Raw genomic sequence first — 21,270 nt, forward strand, 5'->3', positions numbered from 1 at the left:
TACACACCTGGGAGAGGCTGGGGCGCAAAGAGATCTTTCTGTTGTTGTGTTGTTTTGTTTTATGGATCAAAGTAACTGACCTACAAAGAGACTTGACCCTTGCCTCACAAGTCAGCGGACTAAGTCGGTAATAAACAGGGAGAGCCATTCAGAAAGTTCGTGCATTGAGAAGGGCTTTCATCCGCGGCTCTCAGAGGCACTAGAATACAAGTACAACCTATTGTTTGTAGACGGAAGACACCTCCACCAGGGCCCCCCTGAACAGTGGGGGCGGGAGGGAAACAAACGAGCAACGTGTTTTGTGCAGCTGGAGATGTTGAAGGGAAAAGCTAATGTATAATAGAAGGCCACCAAATACACTAGAATCTCAAAGTCGCCTGCCACTTAAACAGCCCTCTCTAGGGAAACAGCTCTTGGGCCTGCGTGGGTGTGCGAGGCATCTGAGTGAGGACCGGTTAGAGAGGAGATGCTTGACTGAGCACACAAAACACGTGGGGATCTGGAAGTCACCCCAGCACTGAGACTTTAACTAAAATGGAAATGCTACAAGGGAATCCTTTTCTCTTAAAGAACAATAGTCTGAAATTTGACACCTATTCCCCAAATCTCAAACTGAATGCTAGGCTGGTGTAGAAGACAAAAGGAAAGAAGAAAGCACAGCCCTTTGTTAGTCTGTGCAAGAAAACCTTTTGAGTTTTCATCCCGCTTTTGATTGGAACTTAACCATTTTTTTAATTCTATATGTGTGTGTGCTCATGTGGATATGCACATGTGTGTGCAAGTGCATGTGTGTGGAGGACAGGGGTTAGTGCCAGTTGCCTTCCTAATCTCTCTGGACCATTTTCCTTTCTTTCTTTCTTTCTTTCTTTCTTTCTTTCTTTCTTTCTTTCTTTCTTTCTTTCTTTCTTTCTTCCCCTCTCTCCCTCCCTCCCTCCCTCCCTCTCTCCCTCCCTCCCTCCCTCCCTCCCTCCCTCCCTCCCTCCCTCCCTCCCTCCCTCCCTCCCTCCCTCTTTCTTTCTTTTTTTCTTGACAGGCTCTCTTACTGAATCCCCAGCGGGAATATTTACGAGGTTGGTGGCTCAGCAAGCCCTAGGCCTCCGGGCTCCTCTGCTCAGAGCTGGAATTACAGGCAGAGGACTCTGTGCTTGGTGGCTCATGTGGGTGCTGGGAGACCACATTCAGGCCTTCATGCTTGTGTGGCAACCACTTTCCCCACTGAGCCATTTTCCCAGACCTCACCTATAGTTTTGTTTGTTGTACAATCTCCTTTTAGTAACTGTCTTGAAACCGTCCAGCCACTGACCTTCCCAGATGTGACTGGGGGGCAGGGGGATCCCACGCATGGAACTTGGCTTTTCCCAACTCTGCGCTTTGACCCTTATGCTCCCTTCAACGGCTACTGTATCTTATCTCCCCCATCACTGGATGACTGTGGCTCTTCTTAGTCCTCACTGCAGGTCTCTCTGTGGGCATCACCCATCTTTTAATGTAAACTGGTAGTCTGTGGTGAAATGTTTGTGATCCCACAAATAAAGCCCGTTTGAAGATCAGAGTGTGAAGTGAAGTCAGTAGTTAGCCCTAGAGACCAGGCAGTGGTGGCGCACACCTTTAATTCCAGCACTGGGAAGGCGGAGGCAGACGTCCTCTGTGAGTTCAAGGCCACCCTGAGCTAAACAAGATTGATCCAGTTTAGAAGAGAAACAGAGCCAGGAGGTGGTGGCTCACACCTTTAATGTGACTTGGGAGTCACATACCTTTAATCCCAGCACTAGGGAGGTGGAGACAGGAAGGGATATGGCTGGGTAGAGAGAGGAATATAAGGCAGGAGGAGATACGAGCTCAAGGCATTCAGTCTGGGGATTGTTAGACAGGATCTTGGCCCCTTCGTTCTGAGGATTTCGTAGAGGTAAGAACTAGTTCTGTTCTGTTTCTCCGATCTTTGAGCTTTCACCCCTAATATCTGACTCTGTGTCTTTATTAAGACCATGCTACAGTAGTCCTTCAGCATCCCCAGGGGGCAGGTTCCACAGTGCCTCACAAAATCTGGATGCTCAAGTCCTTTACTTTAAAGGGCAGAGTACTGGCACACATCTCCTTCTATGCATTTTAAGTCATCTCTAGATCATCTACACGATCCAGTACAAAGCCAATGTTGGGTACATAGGTACTACACTGTTAATCAGAGAACCGTGACAAGAGCACAAGGTCCATAAATGTCCAGTAGAGATGCCCAGTTCTGGACCATTTTTGGTCCATGGCTGGTTGACTCCACATGGATGTGGTGGTCAACTGTGATGGTCCTACTTGGCTGTACCATCGCTAATGAAAAGGTACAACATGTGGGTTAAATGGGCAGTCAGTCTGCTCTGAGACTTCCTGTCATCTTGGGGAAAGGGAAAGTACTTCTGTCTGTCTGCCTTGGCTGCCTGCCAGAAGAGTTTGAAGAACTAATTATGTAAATGGTTCCGACCAGAGCCAGGAGGAAGGCCACCTGCTATTACAATGGTGCTGTGTACAACTGCCCCTCCGCAAGCCTCTGAGCTGGCCCAGTCTCCTGCTCTGAGACAGGCTCATGCCTCACAGAAAGCTATGTGCTAGTTGGAATTCAAGCCCCGGTTTCATTTCCAGCCTGGCCATGAATTATGTCTGGGGCTTGAGTGAGCAATAACCTGGGTTTGGTGGACCACGAGCAGATTCAGTCGGTCATTGCTAGAGATCAATTTAGTACTCAAGTCCTATTAGCCTAAGGTATATTAAATCCAGAATGTCACATGGGTTAGAAACCAGGTGCACCTTGGTAGGTTGAAATGGCTCACCAGATACAATTGACTTAGATCTTGATTTGCTTGGTCTCTCTCTCTCTCTCTCTCTCTCTCTCTCTCTCTCTCTCTCTCTCTCTCTTTCTTCCTGGTTTTTTAAAATTATTATTTTATTTTGAGACAGGATTTCTCTGTGTAGCTTTGGAGCCTGTCCTGGAACTAGCTCTTGTAGACTAGGTTGGCCTCAAACTCACAAAGATTCACTTGTCTCTGCCTTCTGAGTGCTGGGATTAAAGGCATGTGCCACCACTATCCAGCGAGTTGTTTTCTTTCTACTGAGAATCCTTTCTTGTCCATTTTTCAGATTTAAAAAAAAAATCGAGGGAAAATGTTTATTCTATGTTTCAGAATGTTTATCTACACTGTGTGAAGATGTGTCACTGTGATTGGTCAAATAAAGGGCTGAATGTCCAATAGCTAGGTAGGAGCGAATAGGTGTGATTTCTGAGGAGAGAGAGGACTCTGGGAAGAAGAGGACATACAGAACAGAGGAGAGGTAACTGAACAATGTTGCAAAATGTAGATTAACAGAAGCAAATTAATTTAAATTATAAGAGCTAGTTAAGAAAAAGCTAAGTCCAGGCTTTCATAATTAATCAGAAGCCTCCATGCTGTTATTTGTGAGCTGGTGGCCCAGAGAAAAGTTCAACTATAATTCTATGTTCTGGTTAGCATGAAATGTATTAATATACATAATATATTTATATAATATATATTCTATATATTATGTATACACATATATAGGTTTGGAGAACAATGGCAAGCAAAGCTCAACAGCTTAGGTACCCAATAAAAATAAATCTAATTAATATGTCTGTCATTAGTGGATTCTAATAATTTAAAAGCCATAATTCTATGCTTCAAAATATAACAGTTTGGGTAAAATATTTTGTTGTTGACAAACATCCAAATTATAAAACTTTTTTTTAATGTTTAAAATAATTTTTTAGGAAAACATGCACTTTCTTTTTTACTTCCAAGCCAAATAGTTTTGGGGAAAGCAAGTTCATATTGCTCACATAGACTGCCACAGCTGTGTCTGTGTATCTGTGGTTGAGAAGCACCAACCAAAAGCCATTTTCAAATCATATTAATACATGAAAAATCTCGGCAGGAATGAAGTGGGGAATGAGCATCGTTAGCTCGCAGAGGGTCTTAAATAGCACCCTGTAGAGATGTTCCCAGACGGGCATCAGAGATCCTTGAGATGTGGACTTTATAGAGAGGTTTGCTCACCTCCCCTGAAAGTCAACTCTCTTGACCGAAAGCCATATCATAGCAACACCTTTCTGTTTCCACTCAGGTATCAAAGCGAGGGACAGACACATTGGAAAGAGCTCACTGTCCATGATTCCTAAACAGGATGCTTTGGGAAATCTTTCCAGGTCCCTTCACTGGGAATGTGATGTTCCAACGAGGGTTTCCAGGTGGGAGATTTTGATATATTCCTTTCTCCTTATTTCCGTCTGTTCAGGGTTTTACTCAGGGGCTCAGCCCTTTTTTTTTTGTAGTTCATCTCAAAGGAATGAATTTGCATTTTCATTACAGAAATCTATTCCAAGTATTCAAAATGCCCAGAGGTAAAAGAAACACTTCATGGGGAAAAAAAGTTCTTTGAGGCTCTCTGAAAAAAATCTTTTTGGGAACCTCTAACGTTGCCTGGGGCATGCTTCTGTGGGAGTCTGTTGGCTCCAGGTTTGTAAGCTTGTAAGACCAATGGGAGGCTTCCTTTCACAGTTCTCTGAGGCCAAATTTCCAAAGGCTCAAAATAACAGCACCATCCTCCTTATTCCTGATAACACAATGATGAGTCTTTGTATTTTAACATTTTTCAAGGGCTATGAGCTTCACACACATGTGAAGGCCAGGGTGGACACCGTCCTCATACGTGCCTCTCACAGCTACTCCCTGTGTGAGCTCCTGAGAGCCTCTGGGATGCTGTCCAGAAGAGTGTCTATCTGCCATTTATGTTCCCAGACAAAAAGGATTCGAAGAAGGAAGAAACAGAGGTGAATGGATCAAGACAGTGGATCTCAGCAATAATCATTGTCTGAACAAACACATATTTAACAGACAGCATGGACAGGTACCATGTTCAAGCTAAATGAAAGGCAATGCTTTTAAGGTTCCCTAAGTGGACACACACTAACACTAAAGTTGAATAGACAAAGGAATTTATCTACCAGCTCAGTAACCCACATAATAGTTTTAGAAACTCTATCAAGGTTTTAAAAGGAAAAAATGTTTTACTTCTGAATTCCTCTGTTCTTCAGGTCAGTCAGACACAAACGCACAGGCACACACACACACACACACACACACACACACAGAGTTTCTCCTTCTGCTTCTCTTGGCATCCTCTCTAAGGCAGAGTGGTCCAATGGGGATTGATGGGTTTTGGAGAAAGAGCTGGGATTAGATTTTAGATGAGTCATTCACTGTCTGTGGGACCTGAGCTAATTATTCAGTCTCAGTCCCTGCTTGTAAAACCGAGCCTCGGTCTGCCTGCGTCACGGGACTGCTATGTGAAATCAGCATTGTGATGAGTCCGCCTGAACTCAGGGTGGGTAACACCTCGGTGGCTCAGTTCTCTTCCTGGTGATTTAACAGAACTTGAGGGTGGATTCCTTCTTGAGCATGGCTACTCAGGCACAGGCCACTGATACACACACAAAGTGAGCGGGGTCAGTGACACAAATTAACCACCTGATGCTTGCATTCATCTCTGTTAGAATTAGTTCACACTAAACCCAGCTTTGTAAAATGCCACAGAGTCTATGGAAGGTAAAGGAACATTAACAGAAGACAAATCATTGTAAATCATAAGTTTATAACATATAACTTAACCTTTCGGGGGGGCTTTGGTATTGGGACAAAGCCCTTAATGGGCTGATTGAAGGCAGTCTGGTTTTGAATGCTCCCTCTAACTCTGTGTCATAGGTTAAATTCCCGAGCACAGTCCTGTTATTACTAATGTAGTTTTCTTCTCTTTTTTTGGCCGGGGGTGCAGTGTTAAGACAGGGTCTCTCTGTGAAACAGTCCTGGCTATGCTGGAACTTGTTCTGTAGACCAGGCTGGCCTTGAACTCAGAGATTCGGCTGCCTCTGCCTCACAAGTGCTGGGATTAAAGGTGTGTGCCACCACAAATTACCTTCCATGTTTTTAGTTTTTAACAAAATTCACTCTAAAACAAAACAACCCCCCCCACACACAAACCAGTTAAATCTGGAACACCCAAATTTAGTGTGTTAGCCTGATATTTAAAAATTCTACACTTTGAAACTTTTTGGAGCTTAAGTGCTTTGAATATTCCAAAGCCTGACCTGGCCCCAAACAGTATGGAGAAGGAAGACAATTTGCATAATATAAAAACACCCACGATACCGGCAACATTGTTCCTGATCTCTACATCTAAGCCGTGAGGCAGACAAGGACGGGTACCATCCACGCCCTACTGATGACCAAGAGAACAGCGGTGAGGGCGACACTAACGGGCAGGTGTTTACCGCAGTCCTGAATATTCTCTTGCTCTTGGTACCTCATTCACCTGCCTCTGCTGTTTCTATCTCCCCACTAGAACTTGGTCTGTTTGCATTCCTGGCTCTCTCTCCAGGGTATGGAAGAGTGCCTGGCACAGGAAAAGGGTCAAAATGTCTTGAATGAATAATTGTCTTAGTAACACTCACTCTTTATAGTAAGTCTAAGAGTTGGGTATTATTGTGATTGCTGCTGCAGATGAGAAACTGAGGCAAAGGTAGGAGAGCTGTGATTTAATAGCCACCCATCCCCCTGCTTCTCTGAAGCTTTGTTAGATGCTATGGTGGCTAATTTTAAGTGCCAACCTGACAAAGTCACAGGCTACCTGGTTATTTTGTTAAATATCACTGTAGGTCTGTGTCTGATGAGTGTTTCTAGTTGAAATTATCCCTTTAGCCAGAACATTGTGTAGAACAGATTGCTCTCCCCATCACATCTAGGTCTTCTTATGCAATCCATCCACGGCTTGTACTGAATGAGACAGCTGGGAAACGGTCAATCCACTTGCTGTGTGGCAGCCTGAGGCTGAGGCACTGAACTCTGTTCTCACGCTTGGAATTTGATTGGACTTTACAGCCGTCTAGGTTTTCTCAGGCGTTTGGGCTCAGACTAGAAACTATACCTTGTGTCTCCAGTTTCCCAGCTGAAGATCCTGGGATGTTTTCATTCTCCACAGTTGTGACAGTCAACTAAACTGAGCTTTGTGACACACATCTGCTACCCCAGCACTCGGAAGGTGACTACACTCCTGTTTCCTATTAGGTGTTCAAGGTCTCAACCTCTACTGTAGAATGAGTTCGACACCAACCTGGGCGACATGAGATCTTGTCTCAAGATTATTTTGCACGTGTGCATAGACACATGCGCGCACATGCGCGTACACACACACACACTCACATGCACACGCACACACACTTCCACACACACTCTCTCACACACACACACACTCACACACACTCACTCACACGTGCAGCTTCACCGCCCCACTGGTTGTGTGTTCAGAGAGGTGAATTGCTTTCTCAGGACTATACAAATAGCAACGCCCGGAGCTGGGGTCCCAGCACAAGTCTGTTGATGGCCTGTCTGGTCTTTGCTGTTTCATCATGACACACTACTGCTTGTTTCCTGACCCCACTATCAACAACATTGTTGATTCTGACCTTTATCTTTAGTCAGACGCTCAACTTGGGAAGTACATTAGCAGCCAAGACCCAGATCCAGAGTTTGAGGATCCTGGGTTACCCTCTCACTTTTTGGTCCACTAAGTTCTGTCTGTTCTCTGTTTAGATGAACATTTCTAAGCACTACAGTTTGCCATCCTGACACATGTTCAGTTTTTCCCTTACATTTTTAATTAAAGCAACATTAATTCTACTGATTCCTATAAACAAGTACAAATGGTGAGGTGATAAATTAATTTATCCTTATTTGGGGGAGACAATAACATTTAGTTATGTGTTTTCAGGATGATTCCCTAGACCACAGCAACAGAGACAAAGAGGCAGTAAGGGCTCTGGAGCCAGATGTGGCTTGAGCTCCTCCTTCACTGGAGACTATGCAAGCCAGGGCAAGCCTCTCTTCGCCCTTAGGTTCCACAACTACAGAATCCGGATAATGAGATAACCACCTCGGCAATGCTGAGGAGATCATGTAATGTGCTAGCACAATTCCAGGTACATACACAGTAAGTCTGCAATAAATGTTAGCACTCTGGGAGATATGACTAGCTATGAGTAACTTCCTTTTTCTTCCAAGTGAACAAAATCCCCGTAAAACAAAGACACAAACAAAGGTTAGCAATAAACTGGCTGGCAAGAGACTGCAATTGCCCGATGTCCTTGAGGCTCCCAGGGACCATTCTGAGTTCTGGCCAAAGAGAGACACGGGAAAACATAATGGAGGATTTCCATCAGGTCTTCCTGATAGCTGGGGGCCTGATCTTCCCTTTCTCTGTTCTGTTTCCAGGAATACAGAGGCTAGAGTTCCTGTAACTATCTGCAGCTCCAAGGACGGATGCTGCAATTGAGTTTCTCTGAACAACAGATTAGATGCAGCCTGGTTCCCGAAGGGTTTTCTGGATATCAGCCCTGTGCTGCAATCTTTAAACTCTTAGGAGAAAGCATAAACTTCTAATGCATTCCTGCTATTATTTCTAGCATCTCTGTTACTCAAGGCCAAACTAAGGGCTTTGGTTTGTCCCTCATGGAGTCTAAAAATCCAACTAGAGGCTTGAACCCATTTTGAGTCCATGTTTTTGCTGATAAAGGCAAACTGGGACAAACACAGCTTGCACATCCTCAAGACCCTTCCTCCTGAAATGGTTCGATCTTGACTGACAGCTTGATTGGACTGAAGATTGCCTAGAAGACCACCAAAGGAGACCCTTGGGTGTGCCGATGAGGGTGTGCCCAGAGATGACTAAGGCAGGTGGGAATGCTTACCCAGCTGTGGGTGGCAATCATGTGACAGAACAAATTGTGGGACAAGAAGAGGAAGGATGAGGAAGCTCACTAGTGCGGACAGGAGCTCACTTCTCTGCATCCCAGTAACCAGGATGTAAGCTAGCTCTGCTCTTGTCCAGGCTCACAGCAATGGAGACATGCAACCACGAACTCAAGCGAAACCATAAGCCAGAATAATCCTTCCACACTTTCAAATGTTTCTCTCAGGTGTCTGTCAGCACAGCGACAAAATGCCAAGGACACCTCTCTCAGAAGTGTCTTAAGCCAAAATCTCCTCTCTCCTGTTCAGAACTCCAGGGCTCCATGCTCTACGCTCTACATAGCTTGCCCGTTATCCATTGATCGGAGGTTTATATTGTATGCTATGGCATCCCCATAGAACCTGGGCCGATGAGATTCAGCTCTGTCTGACGGGTGGGTGATTTTGGGTGGTTATAAAGCATCCGTTTCTGTTTTCCTGAGCAGTTACACGCTATGAGCCAAAGCCTCCTGCAGTGTCTGAGTAATCAGCAAGCATGATGGGGGCAACAGGTCAGAGCCAGGGCACATGCTAAGACTGTCGCCTGCTAGGAGCCTGACTGCAGCTTAAAACCGTCTACGCACAAATAAGTTAATACATTTCCCAAATGTTCACTCCTGCTCCCAGGGAGTTTCAAGGGTTTGTGAACAAAGGAGAAACGAATATTTGTCTGACTAGGAAATTAAACAGCAACCAAATTCCCTGGGGTTATGTACTTTATGCCCTTACTTCAGTGACCAATATAACGTTATCAGCTGTTCAAAATTCTTCATAAGATACCAGAAGGTTATTTGTTCCTGAGCAAATACTGGTCAGTGGTTAAACCATAATCATTAAACCCATGTTCCACTATCCTATGCTTTCATTCTTTCTTAATATGAACTGAATATGAAAAATGCATAGATTTCATTTGGACAAGTCAGGATTTGTGTGTCTATAGTGTAAAGTATAGGAAGAGGCCAAGCAACAGCTCCTTTAAAAGTAAGTGTATGGAGTATGTGTATGTGTGACTGTGTGTGTGTGTATCTATGCCTGTGTATATGTGTCTGTGTGAGTCTGTACCTGTGTATGTGAGTGTATCTGTGTGTGAGTCTGTACCTGTGTGTGTCTGTGTGTGTGTCTGTATGTGTGTGTGTGTGTGTGTGTGTGTGTGTGTGTGGTGCAGTGTGCATACGTGAGGGGTGGGTGGGAAGAGGAAGAAGGTGACCTCTGGTTTTCACTGAGCATGCTCTTCAAAGTGAATTTTCTTTCTAGGAGTTCAAAAAGATCTACAGATGATATGCCATTGCCTTTCCCATCTATCTGTTAATTCCCCCACTGACTCGGAGGGGTTAAATGACTGACAAGGCCATCCAATTTCTGGTCACCTTTTCTAGGACCTTCAGACTTCAGATTGATGTTGATTAGAGTTCTGAGGATGTGTCTCAGTGGCCTTGATCTAACACCCAGGGCCCAGTGGACAGAAGGATCTAGGAGATACTGGAGAAGTTACACCACCTCCCCACTACATCTCCAAGCTGCCCAACAGGCTTGTCTTGGATCTATCTGGTGATGACGTTTTATGTGACTCCAGGTATACGGCTAGACCTGCTAACATGGAAGTTCTGCAGGTTGCATGTAGATCAAAGTTTCTGAAGGAGAAATTAACATACAGAAATCATCTATTCAATTCAAAATAAAAAAATGCAGCAAATGTGCTCTATAAAAACATAGTTATTATGTTCATAGAAAATATAACAACTCCCCAATATCATCTAGATACAAAAATCAGCAGGGCGGTGGTGACACATGCCTTCAGTTCCAGCACTCAGAAGCAAGCGGATCTCCAAGTTCTGGGCCAGCCTAGTCTACAAAGAGTTCCAGGACAGGCTCCAAAGCTACAGAGAAACACGATCTTGAAAATCCACTCTCTGCTAAATAAAATCTTAGAAAAGAGTCTGGGAGACGGCTCAGGAATTGAGAGTGATTGCCACTATTGTAGAGGACCTGAATTCAGTTCCCAGATCCACAATGCAGCTCACAACTGCCTGCAACTTCAGCCGGGAGACCTGACCCCTTTTCTACGCTTGCCTGGCACAGGTACATATATAATATGTGCTCAGATGGACACATGTATACACAAATAAAAATAAATCTGAAGAAAAAACCTTAGTGCATTTTATAAAAATGTTATTTATTTTTTTAAAAGCTTAATTAGTTAAAAAAAAACTCCCTTAATCAGTAAGCATTAAAGAAATGTAATTTATCAAATTACATTTTACACACTTGTCTTTTTAGGAACAAATAATTGTAAATTAAGAAAAATATTAGTAGTTTAAAAAATAAAGTGGTTTTATACTATTTAATTTCTTATAATGATATATGTACCCTAAGTGAAATGCAACTCAAATAAAATAATTATTGTATTATTATTATTACCTTAAGTATTATTACTAAAGTATTCCTTTAAGTACCCTAAATGAAATGTAAGTCAAATAAAGCAAATTATTATAGGGAAGGACATAAAGATATCATGCAAATAAAACAAAACAAAACCCCAATAATCTTAGTGTGGTGTCATTACCAAATAACCAACTGAACTGAAATGGAAGAGGGGCATAGAGGAGAAGGAAAAAGAAAGGCTTAGGATACAGCTCAGGAGCAGAGACTTGCCTGGTACACAAGGGTCTCAAGGGTCACTCCCCAACCCTGCAAGATCCAAACAAGCAAGAGAAAGGCAGACACGAAAGCACCAATAATAAAGCAAGCCTCAACTTGCATCTAAGAATGGCAATTTTAAACTCAATATTCAAAAATTGAGAGCAGGTCTCATTTCATCCAACCAGTTAAAACATGTCTAATTGAGCCTCTATATTCTGCTTTCTTAAACTACTTAACCACGTGTGTGCATGCTACGTGTGCACACACTCATACGGTCTCTAAATGTGGAGGGACGGGCGGAGGAATGTGCTGAGCACATGGCTACCTCAGTCCAGATTTTACAAAGATCATCAACACTTGGAGGGAGTTCTAAAACAAGCAGCTCCCACAGACCAGGAAGACAAAGCAGAAGCCCACGAGCGAAGACAGACTATGGACTTACCGTGTAGAGCTCATTAAGAACCTTCATTAAGTCCTCATGCAGTTGGAATGCAATCTCCTTGCTCTACAAAGAAGAAAAGGAGAAAAACATTACAATATGAGAAATTTTGTTCTTAAATTTCACATATTTTAAAGACCACTAACTGAAGCTAGCAGGATGTATAAAACATAATAGAAAGCCAATGTGTCCTTAATACCACAAAACACCTTCGGCCTCAAAGCTGTTTCTCATACTGAGGAGCATGGCCGACGGTCTCTGTGTGATGTGCAGGGACAGGTGGAGGGGCAGCCTGGGTGGCTCCCCCAGCAGTCATGTCAGACCCTGTGGGAGAGTGGGTAATGTGTACACAAGGTGAAGCGTCATGCTTGCTTTGAGGTGAGCGGCAGGCCAGGCATGGCTGTGCCTATAATAATCCTGACATTAGGCAGAATGAGGGAGGAGGACAGGGAGTTTCAGGCCAGCCTGAGCCACTGTCTTAATCAAAAACCAGAGGCCAGCGAGATGGCACTTGCGGCGTAAGCCTAAGGTCTCGGGTTTGCCCACATGAAGGAGGAAGGAGAAAACTGACTTTACAAACCCATCCTCTGACCACATGCGCAACATGGCACATGCGCACCCCATAACACCCTACACACACCCACAGGAAAATAAGTGGAGAATAAGCTCCAAAGGGTGAGCTTGAACAATCTGCTTTCCTCGTCAGTATAATCACACTGCATTCTACGGTGGCGATGACCCAAACAGCAAAGGTAGAGGAAATGAACTCTTCGGGGTCACTACAATTTAAGAAAACACTTCTGAAGCTGCCCGACAGCAAGGTCACGTAAGGTCCACACACTTCTACATCTGTCTTATTTTTTATGAAGACCAAACACCAGAGCTAACGCCTCTCTCCGCCTATCCAGAGACTGATGGTGGGATGCTTGTGTATTGTTTTCCTTCAAGCTGTTTATTTTACAGGAATCAGAGCCACACGTGTTTATCTGGGGTTCATCCCGTAGTCATCTATGGAGAATGCAGAGTGTGGTTGGCTCCATCTATAATGTGAGATGGTACCACTGCTGGCTCTCACACTGGGTTGTACAGTTTCCCATGCCACCTGTGAGTGGGTACCTAGGACATAGGATTTAAGATGGCTCCTAATCAATCTCACCCAACCTGGCCGTCTTGGCTAGGTGCACAGAAAACTCTGAGCAAAGCCTTTGATGACCCCAAGAGAAAGCAGAACTGCTATGTCTGAGGGGAGCGAAGCAGTTGCTATAGCTACCAAGACCACCTGCAGACCACCGTGGAGCAGAGATGACCATGGCCAGTCTTTAGAAACTGGGACTCAGGTCAAATCGGATCTGTCTATTTTGGGGAGGTTGTTGGTGTAGGCCTCAAGAAGAAGCAAAGACCAAACTGCTGAAATGAAGATTCATGGGTGATAAAATGGCACGGGAAGAAAACATCAGAGTCACACAATGTTGAGAGTCACACAATGTTGAGATTCACACAATGTTGAGAGATTCAGATTCACCAGCCGCCTTCATCACTGGGTTTCCTTGGGCTCCTGGACAGCGTTGCATATGCCAGGTTCTGACAGGGTCTAAGGCTATAAATTGGATTTAGGAATTTTAAATATTCTTCTGTTAAATAAATATGTGGAGACTAAGAATCACTCCCGAGTAAAAGTGAACGCACACGTGGGCTAATATAGTCTCCCGGAACTCTATCCCCCCAAGTAGGGACTCCAAACGTACGCATTATACTACAATCTCCTGTGACTTCAGCTTGGTGTTTTTTTAATATCAGGTTTCATTCAAAGAACTGGGCCATCGATTTAAACTCTCTAATGGGATCAAAGGCCACCAAGGAGTCCTGCTCAGTTACCCACGTTTCAAGTAGCAAGTCCAAAAAGAAAATATATCTTGGCTAAGATTTCCAAACAATAACAGAAAAAAAATCCCACCGGTTCAATTAATCTCACACCAGTATATTTAAGGTCAGAGTAAAGGCTTAGCTTGAGGCTCTGTGGGTCATCCATGTAACCCTTGGCTACACATCCTAGAACAAGCAGGGTGGTTCTTGGCATGCTGTACAAGATTTCAGGTGATGGGGTAGGAGAAACCTGGGCTACACTTGCATTTTAATTTCACCTTTCATGAGACCCCCCCCCCGTGTGTGTGTGTGTGTTTAGGAGGCAGTATGTCACAATGCTTAAAAGGAAGGGCTCAAGAGTCAGAAAACCCATTTTGACTCCTCAGAGACCTTGGCTGCCTGTCTCAGTCTGTGATCTATAAGATGAAGGGCAACTCTTTGATTTGAAGTCCACTGACCTCCACGTAAGAGGTGCTTCTTAGAAACTGTCTGATTTGATGCTGATACCACTCCCCATGGCCCTGGGTTTTTAGTTTCCCCAGATGGCTGTTAACTTTGAAAGGCCCCTAAGTACTGTGTTCCAGCATGCATTTTCCCTACCGCCTCATCGTGGACATGGACTCAACTTAGCTTCCTAAGCTCTGTACCCTTGGGGGTCCTGCTGCTAGTGACAATGGATGAATTAATGAAGCATATACCAGAAAACTGATAACCCCTGAAGTCAATGTGACTATACATTCTATGAACGAGACCTTTAAGGACCTGTCTTTAGTGGTAATTTTAGCGATTGTGGCAAGCTGGTAGAGCATTGCTTTCAGTAGGGAGCTATCCCCAGAACACAGTATCATCGTTTCTATTTGCTCACTGATTTAAGATCTAAACCTGTCCTGACCTAGCAGGCAAACTCACAATTCACCATTCTCTTCCTACCATCATGTATTTCTTCTTTAGGAGACAAAGTCTTGTTATATAGTCAGTGTTGGCCTTGAACCCCCAAATCATGCTTCTTCAGCCTCGTGAGTCAGTGCACTGGGGTTCGCCACTACTCCTGTGTTTTTAGGGATCAGCAAGGAGCTGGCTGCTTTGAACAGCACTAGTTTATGTGACTTGTGAGAAACACGAATCCAGATCTTTGTATTTAGAGATACACGGGCCGGAACAACATCACTAGCTAACGAGAAGGCTGCAGGCACAGTTCCCATTCTCACGGCATGGAAACCTTACAAGGGTCACTTCATCTTACTCCCCCTCACTCCAGTCAAAACATGGCTCCCACTGATCACTGTCACAACCGAAGTACACTCCAGACACCTACAACATCACTTCTTCAATCAGAACAGTAGCTGGAGCACCATAGAATCTAGGAACCCTAGACGGATAAACTTCTTATTGCTTAGCTAGCATATAAAATAATAAGTGTTTAGAACATTTCTGGATGTCGAAGGTCATCAAAATTCAGCAGGGTCATGCACCTGGGTCCTATTTCACTAAAAGTGAAACTTGACCCTTGACACTTGAGCAAGAACTATTACCTTAAAAAAAATGACACAGATCTTAAGTAGGGAATGACTGTTCCTTCTGTATAAGATAAATACTAACAAATTATACCTTCCAGGGATGAGATGATTTTTCTGCTATCTGAGTGAAGGTGGCTAAGGTTACTTTTCCGTAGAGGAGGAGAGCCCCTTGATTGCTCAGAGCCCCCTAGAAACAGTTAGGAAAGACCACTTCTTCCCAAACTACGACTACAGGAATTGAAGTGATGTTCAGTCTTCTGATGTTTTGACAGAGTTCTGGGAGTCTGATCCAACGGAAGAGAAATTTCGTTAACACTTGTTAAATGTCTCCAATATAAACCCAGGGGTAAATTCTAAACTCTGAACTTTGATATTTCAGATACATCAAGAACAAATTCACAGTGAACGTTTCCAGGGCTTTTACTCCGTTTTCATGCTGAAAATGATGTGTGTTGAAGGACATGAGAAACGAGGGACAACCACCATCGCGACATACGCCTTTCCTTCAAGTGTGTTTATCTAACACGGGTCTGAGCTATGACTGTTCTATCATAATCAAGTATATTGTTCTACTTTTTTTTAGCTATCATATTTTTTCATGTGTTTGTATCACATTCAGAGTCCCAATAACTCAGCTCACCACAGCCACCCAGGAGCACACACCTTCCATCTTACGCTAGCACTTCCAGTGTTTTCTCCATTTCTCACCAATCATGCGATAATTTAGTTTATTTGACTTCACCTTAAGACAAGGTTTCCCAATTTAGCCCAGGCTGTCCTTAAACATGCTGTGTAGCCAAGGCTGACTATAAATTTACAATTTTGCCTCAGCTCCATGAGGGGCTCACTTTTTCATACCTTATTTTTTTTTAAATTTCAGATGGTTATCAGTACTAACATACAAGTTTCCCATACTGTAATCATTCGATTTATAGGTACAAAACAAGAAACACATGAATGATGAATGCTATAAATCATAGGATAATTTAAAATTTCAACACAGTGGTTTTAAAAAAGACAAAAGACAAGAATGGTGCTGTTTTTAATGCAAATATAAATCAAGAATAAAAGATCTCAACAAAGCTAGTATTCTAAAGAGTTTTTTCTCAACTCATAATTTTTCTGCTGTCTACTCTCCTAAAAACCAGACAATATTCATTACAGATTAGAAATCTGATATTACTAAAATTTAATTGATAAGTATATGATTTCCTTTATAGGCATTATCTATTACATGAAAGCCACTGGACAGGGTTTCTCTGTGTAACAGTCCTGGCTGTCCTGGAACTCACTTTGCAGACCAGGCTGGCCTCGAATTCACAGATATCCACCTGCTTCTACTTTCCGAGTTCTGGGATTAAAGGCGTGCGCCACCACCACCCAGAGAAAAGTAATTCTATATCCAAACTAAAGGGCCAAAGCTCAGTAGGTGGGGAAGGGTGTCAATTATGCAATCGTGTGGTGTGTAGGACGCTGTAGTGAGCTCAGGACAATGCACACAGAAGGTTGGCAGCAAGAAATGAAGCAGTACTTTTTCAAGGTCATTTGGGTGGGTTCCTGGCACGCATCCCACTTCAGTATCTGTTCCAAGATAGCTTTTGGGTTGGCACAAAGCCTTTTTGTTAAGCTCTACAGAATGAAGGTGTAGGATGCATAGGCAGTTCTGGAAGAAGAAGCTGTTGCCTAGGAGGCAGAGAGCAGGAACACGCCATTTCTATAGGCTAGGGCAGGCCAATCACATCCATTCAGTCTGAAGTGGTCACTTCAGGGAGGACCAAGGTGGCCAGCTGTTTGCACAGAAGTTCAGTCTCACTAATGTGTTCAGTTGCATTTTGTGCTATTTGCTTTAAGGCATTTCTCGGACATGAGATTTCGAAGGATTAAAATTTGAGTTTCAGTCTCTCAACACATGCTGGAAGGCTGTTTTCTTTTTAAATGCATGCTGCTTTCAGTACAAGGATATTCTTTCCTTAAGTCAGAAAGCTGAGGTTCACTTGGTGCTTCTTCTTGAAGTGATGGTTACTAATTCATCTGTTCTGGCCGATTAATTTTTCTGTCTGTCATTAGAAATAAGAAAAATCTATGTCTCCTCTGGCTGGAACTGTTTGTAGGATGTTTTAGGATGGTTCAGAGATGTCTTGCCTCATCATACCTTTCCCTCTGTCATAGTTTGGCTCCCATTGCTGTGATAAAGCCATGCCCAGGGCAGCAGGGGGAGCGATTGTTTCATGCCACAGTTTACAGTCCACCATGAAAGGAAGGCAGGGCAGGAATGCAAGCAAGAACTTGGAGGCAGAAACTGCGGCAGAGACCACAGAGGAATGCAGTGGTGCTTACTGGCGTGTCTGCATGGCTTGCTCAGTTTGCTTATAGAAACTGAAACCACTAGCCTAGGGGTGGCACCGCCCACAGTGGACTGTCCCTCCTACATCAACCATTACCTCCACAGACCAGTCTGATGGGAACGGTTCCTCAGTCGAGAGTCCCTCTTCCCAGCTATGCCTAGGGTGTCCGCCAGGCTGACAGACAACCAGGGCACCTCTCTCCTTCATTCTCCACACCTCGCCTGGTCACTGCTGTGTTGGCCTCTGTGTTTCCCCGGTTCTGTACACTGCCTTGACTCTGCTTTATTCCCTCCACCAGACACAACCCTACATGCTGCTCTGAAATCATTCTTGCACGTTGTTCCCCAGAGACAAATCAGGCCTTCCCTTCATGGTGACGTCACGATTAACTCACTTATCACCATTCCCCGGGCACACTGGTAATTAAAAATTTAGAGTCTCAAATCAAACTGCCTATGTTCAAACTACTTTGAAAGTCAGTAGATAGGTTTTCAGAGGTCTTAGATTTTCTCCCCCACTGGGGGAAAAAAAAGATACTGAATATTTTCTATGCCACAGGGTTTTATTGGGTTGACCCTTATTAAGCACTGAACGTAAGTTATCATGCTAACGACATTTCCTTTATTCCCTCAACGGAATTACAGGGGTACAGGAGTTCAGATCTGCCCCCTGCCCCACAGAGGAACCAGACAAGCTGCATTCGCTTATTTTTCTGTTGCTCTAGCAAAATGACAAGTACCTGAAGCTGGGAAGAAAAACAGCATGTGTGTACAAGAGTCCCACCAGGGTAACTTTAATCCCTTTCCTGGGCACCCCCTCCCCAGGTCCCTCCATTAGGCCTTGTGTCTCAGCAGCCCGCCTCCTCTCCCAGGTCCACACTGAGCTCCAGTCCTCCAAATCACGAGCCCCGGGAGAACAAACTCACGCCTTGGCACACGTTAGAGCAGCATTCTGTACAGAGTGTTGGAGTTAGTGCCATTTGGTGGTGGGTGCTGGCCAGACCTCTGCTACTAGAGACCTATAGGCATATGGCTGGAACATTCCAGAAAGGAGAGGAGACGACAGAACAACAGGGCATAATTAATAGGAGCGATGTGGGTACACTGAGCAATTAATCAAGCGACCCAGTGGTTGGATTAAATGGCTGACTCAGAGGGTTTTTGCCTGTCGTGGAGGGAGTTTTAAAATAAATATATCGAGATGACCAACCCAGGAATGCTGGCCTTCTGCTGAGTCAGAATGGGAGTGAGGGAGACGGGGAAAAGCAGATGAAATATTTAATGAGTGTTTCAAAGGATTTTAGTGTCTCACACTTGCTTATTTGGAATATAAATTCTGGGTAAAGAGGTCAGGGTCATGTTTCCACAGAGTGTCTGCTTTTAACATTCTAGACCTCATTCGAATGTCTCTACGTTAATAGAGCCCTTTAGCTCACATAAACTGTGAAGGCAAGGACAAGGGTTTCTCCCTTGGGTTTAACGGCCTGAGTCCAGGCTCGGGCGAGCGTGTGCAGTGTTTCTTCAGGAGTCTCTCCTACCTGGCAGAAGATATTTCTCCTTGACACCAAAACTAGAACGGGGCACCTATGATAGCAATATGTGGAAGACTGAGGCAGGAGGATTGCTATGAATTTGAGGCTAGCCTTGGCAATAAGTGACAGGCCAGCCCAAGAGTACACGAGCAAGACTGTATGTCTCACACACACACACACACACACACACACTAAAGATTGGAGTAGGCAATTATCCTCACAGGGCATTTCATCCCAGGCTGGGGACACACTCCATGCCAGCAGAAAACATGGGGCATGAGACTCAAAGAGGACACGTACATGTTTTCCAGAAACAAGTCAAGACTTAATCCTGAAGGGTGACATTCAGGGCATCTTCTAGGACATATGGAACTAGCAGGCAATGCGACACTGCCCACTGAGGCAGAAGAAAGCCACTTAGTTTGTGAGTGGCAGTAAGAGGTGGAAAGTCACTCACCCAAGTCATCTGCAACCTCCGGGTCCAGGCGGTCCCCAACCACATGGGTCAAATAACCCAGGGTGAAGTGTAAAGCCCTATTTTTGTCTTTCCATTCTTTACCTCATTAAAAGAAATCAGGATTTGTTTTTCTTTCCTTTTGGCAAGGGGAGTGATGTTCCTCACGTATACCAGACCTACAGGAGGCCAGAGGCATGGGCCCCAGCGAACTGCCAGGAAAATCCTCACAACCTCGCCTCTCCCACCTGCCAGAGCCCCAGGGAATAACACGCATGCTGCTGCTGCATGGCTAGCAGGGCCTGAGAACTTCACCTTTCACCTCAGCGCAGCTGTGCCAACAGTCACTCCCTAAGTCTCCTTTTCGTTTCTTGTTCCGATTTAATTTCCCCCCTTGCGCATCTCTTGTGCTTTGTAGACTGCTCAGGTTTTGGGACCGCTGTTTATGTTTCCCCACTAATATACTCTAAGGCATTCCTCACTGTCTCTTCAGCACACCAAATAAACCCCCTCTCTTCATCCTACGCCTTCCTTTCTCTCACATCCTCATCCCTGACTCTTCTTACTTCGTACTTGTAACCATCCATAGCATTAATCTCTAAAAATCTGTGGTCCCTACCAATAGCCCAACTTCCCCATCCAGATACTTTATCTCCCTGAAATTAAAAGTTGTTTCTCAGAGAAGATCTAATACTTCTCCTACCCTTGCTGGCCCTACTTTCTTCCCAATCCCATTCTTCGTAACGGAACCCCGACTGTGCTCCACTCCTTCCCTGGCTATCGTCTAAAGAGGTACTGAAGTTTAGGGGTCTCTGCTGTTAACTGGCAAGCACAGAATGTACGCAGTGGTGAAACCCAGCAGCTTTAGATGTGCTGCAGCTAACATAACATTCTACTCAGGGAGTAACAGAGTTCACACCAGGGACCCCGAGCCCTGAACTGAGGAATTATTTTCAGAACTACATACTTCACTCTATTAAACTAAATATTATTTGAAAGCTGTGAATATTCTCTCTCTCTCTCTCTCTCTCTCTCTATATATATATATATATATATATACACATATACACATATATGTGTGATGTGTGTGTATGTATATGAATGTATAAATCTCAATCCAGTAATATATGAAATACACACACACATACACACACATACACAAGTCCCCAGAAACTATCAACTCTACAGCACTGTGAGGGTGTTATGTTGGCCATAGTGGAACATGCCTTTAATCCTAGCACTCTAGAAGCAAGAGGCAGTTGGGTTGAGGCCAGGCTGTAGTGAGTTCCAGGCTAGCCTAGGCTATACAACAAGACCCTATCTCAAAAGAGAGTGTGTTAGTTGAAATCTCAGGCAGAAAACTCAAAACAATGACTGTAAGTGTGACTACAGACAAAGCAGCTGAATAAAGTAAATAATTTAACATGTCCAGCAAAACGGCAGGATACAAAATTAGCATCCAAAAATCTGCAGCTTTCTTAGACAAATGCACTGAGAAAGAAGTCAAGGCAGCAATCCCATTCACAATGGACTCAAAATAACACCACCAACTAAATACATCGGCTAAAACAAACCTAATCAAGAGCTTCTGAAATATCTCTTTATTAACATTAAGCATTAACACTTAAGGAAGACACCAGGAGA

The 21,270-nt window shown here is 44.1% G+C and overlaps 1 protein-coding gene across 2 annotated transcripts in view; it reads right to left on the reverse strand.

Annotated features, from left to right (window-relative positions):
* The window catches only part of Srgap1 (SLIT-ROBO Rho GTPase activating protein 1), a 274,372-nt gene that overhangs the window by 103,040 nt on the left and 150,062 nt on the right, over window positions 1–21,270 (reverse strand). For both annotated transcript variants that reach the window (XM_085683398.2, XM_085683397.2), the window contains exon 4: window positions 11,920–11,982. In XM_085683398.2, coding sequence (XP_085539524.1) covers window positions 11,920–11,982 — 63 coding nt within the window. The remainder of the gene's footprint in view (window positions 1–11,919; window positions 11,983–21,270) is intronic.

This window comes from Myodes glareolus, chromosome 26, assembly GCF_982192425.1.
Source record: "Myodes glareolus chromosome 26, mMyoGla1.1, whole genome shotgun sequence".
NCBI classification, from domain to species: domain Eukaryota; kingdom Metazoa; phylum Chordata; class Mammalia; order Rodentia; family Cricetidae; genus Myodes; species Myodes glareolus.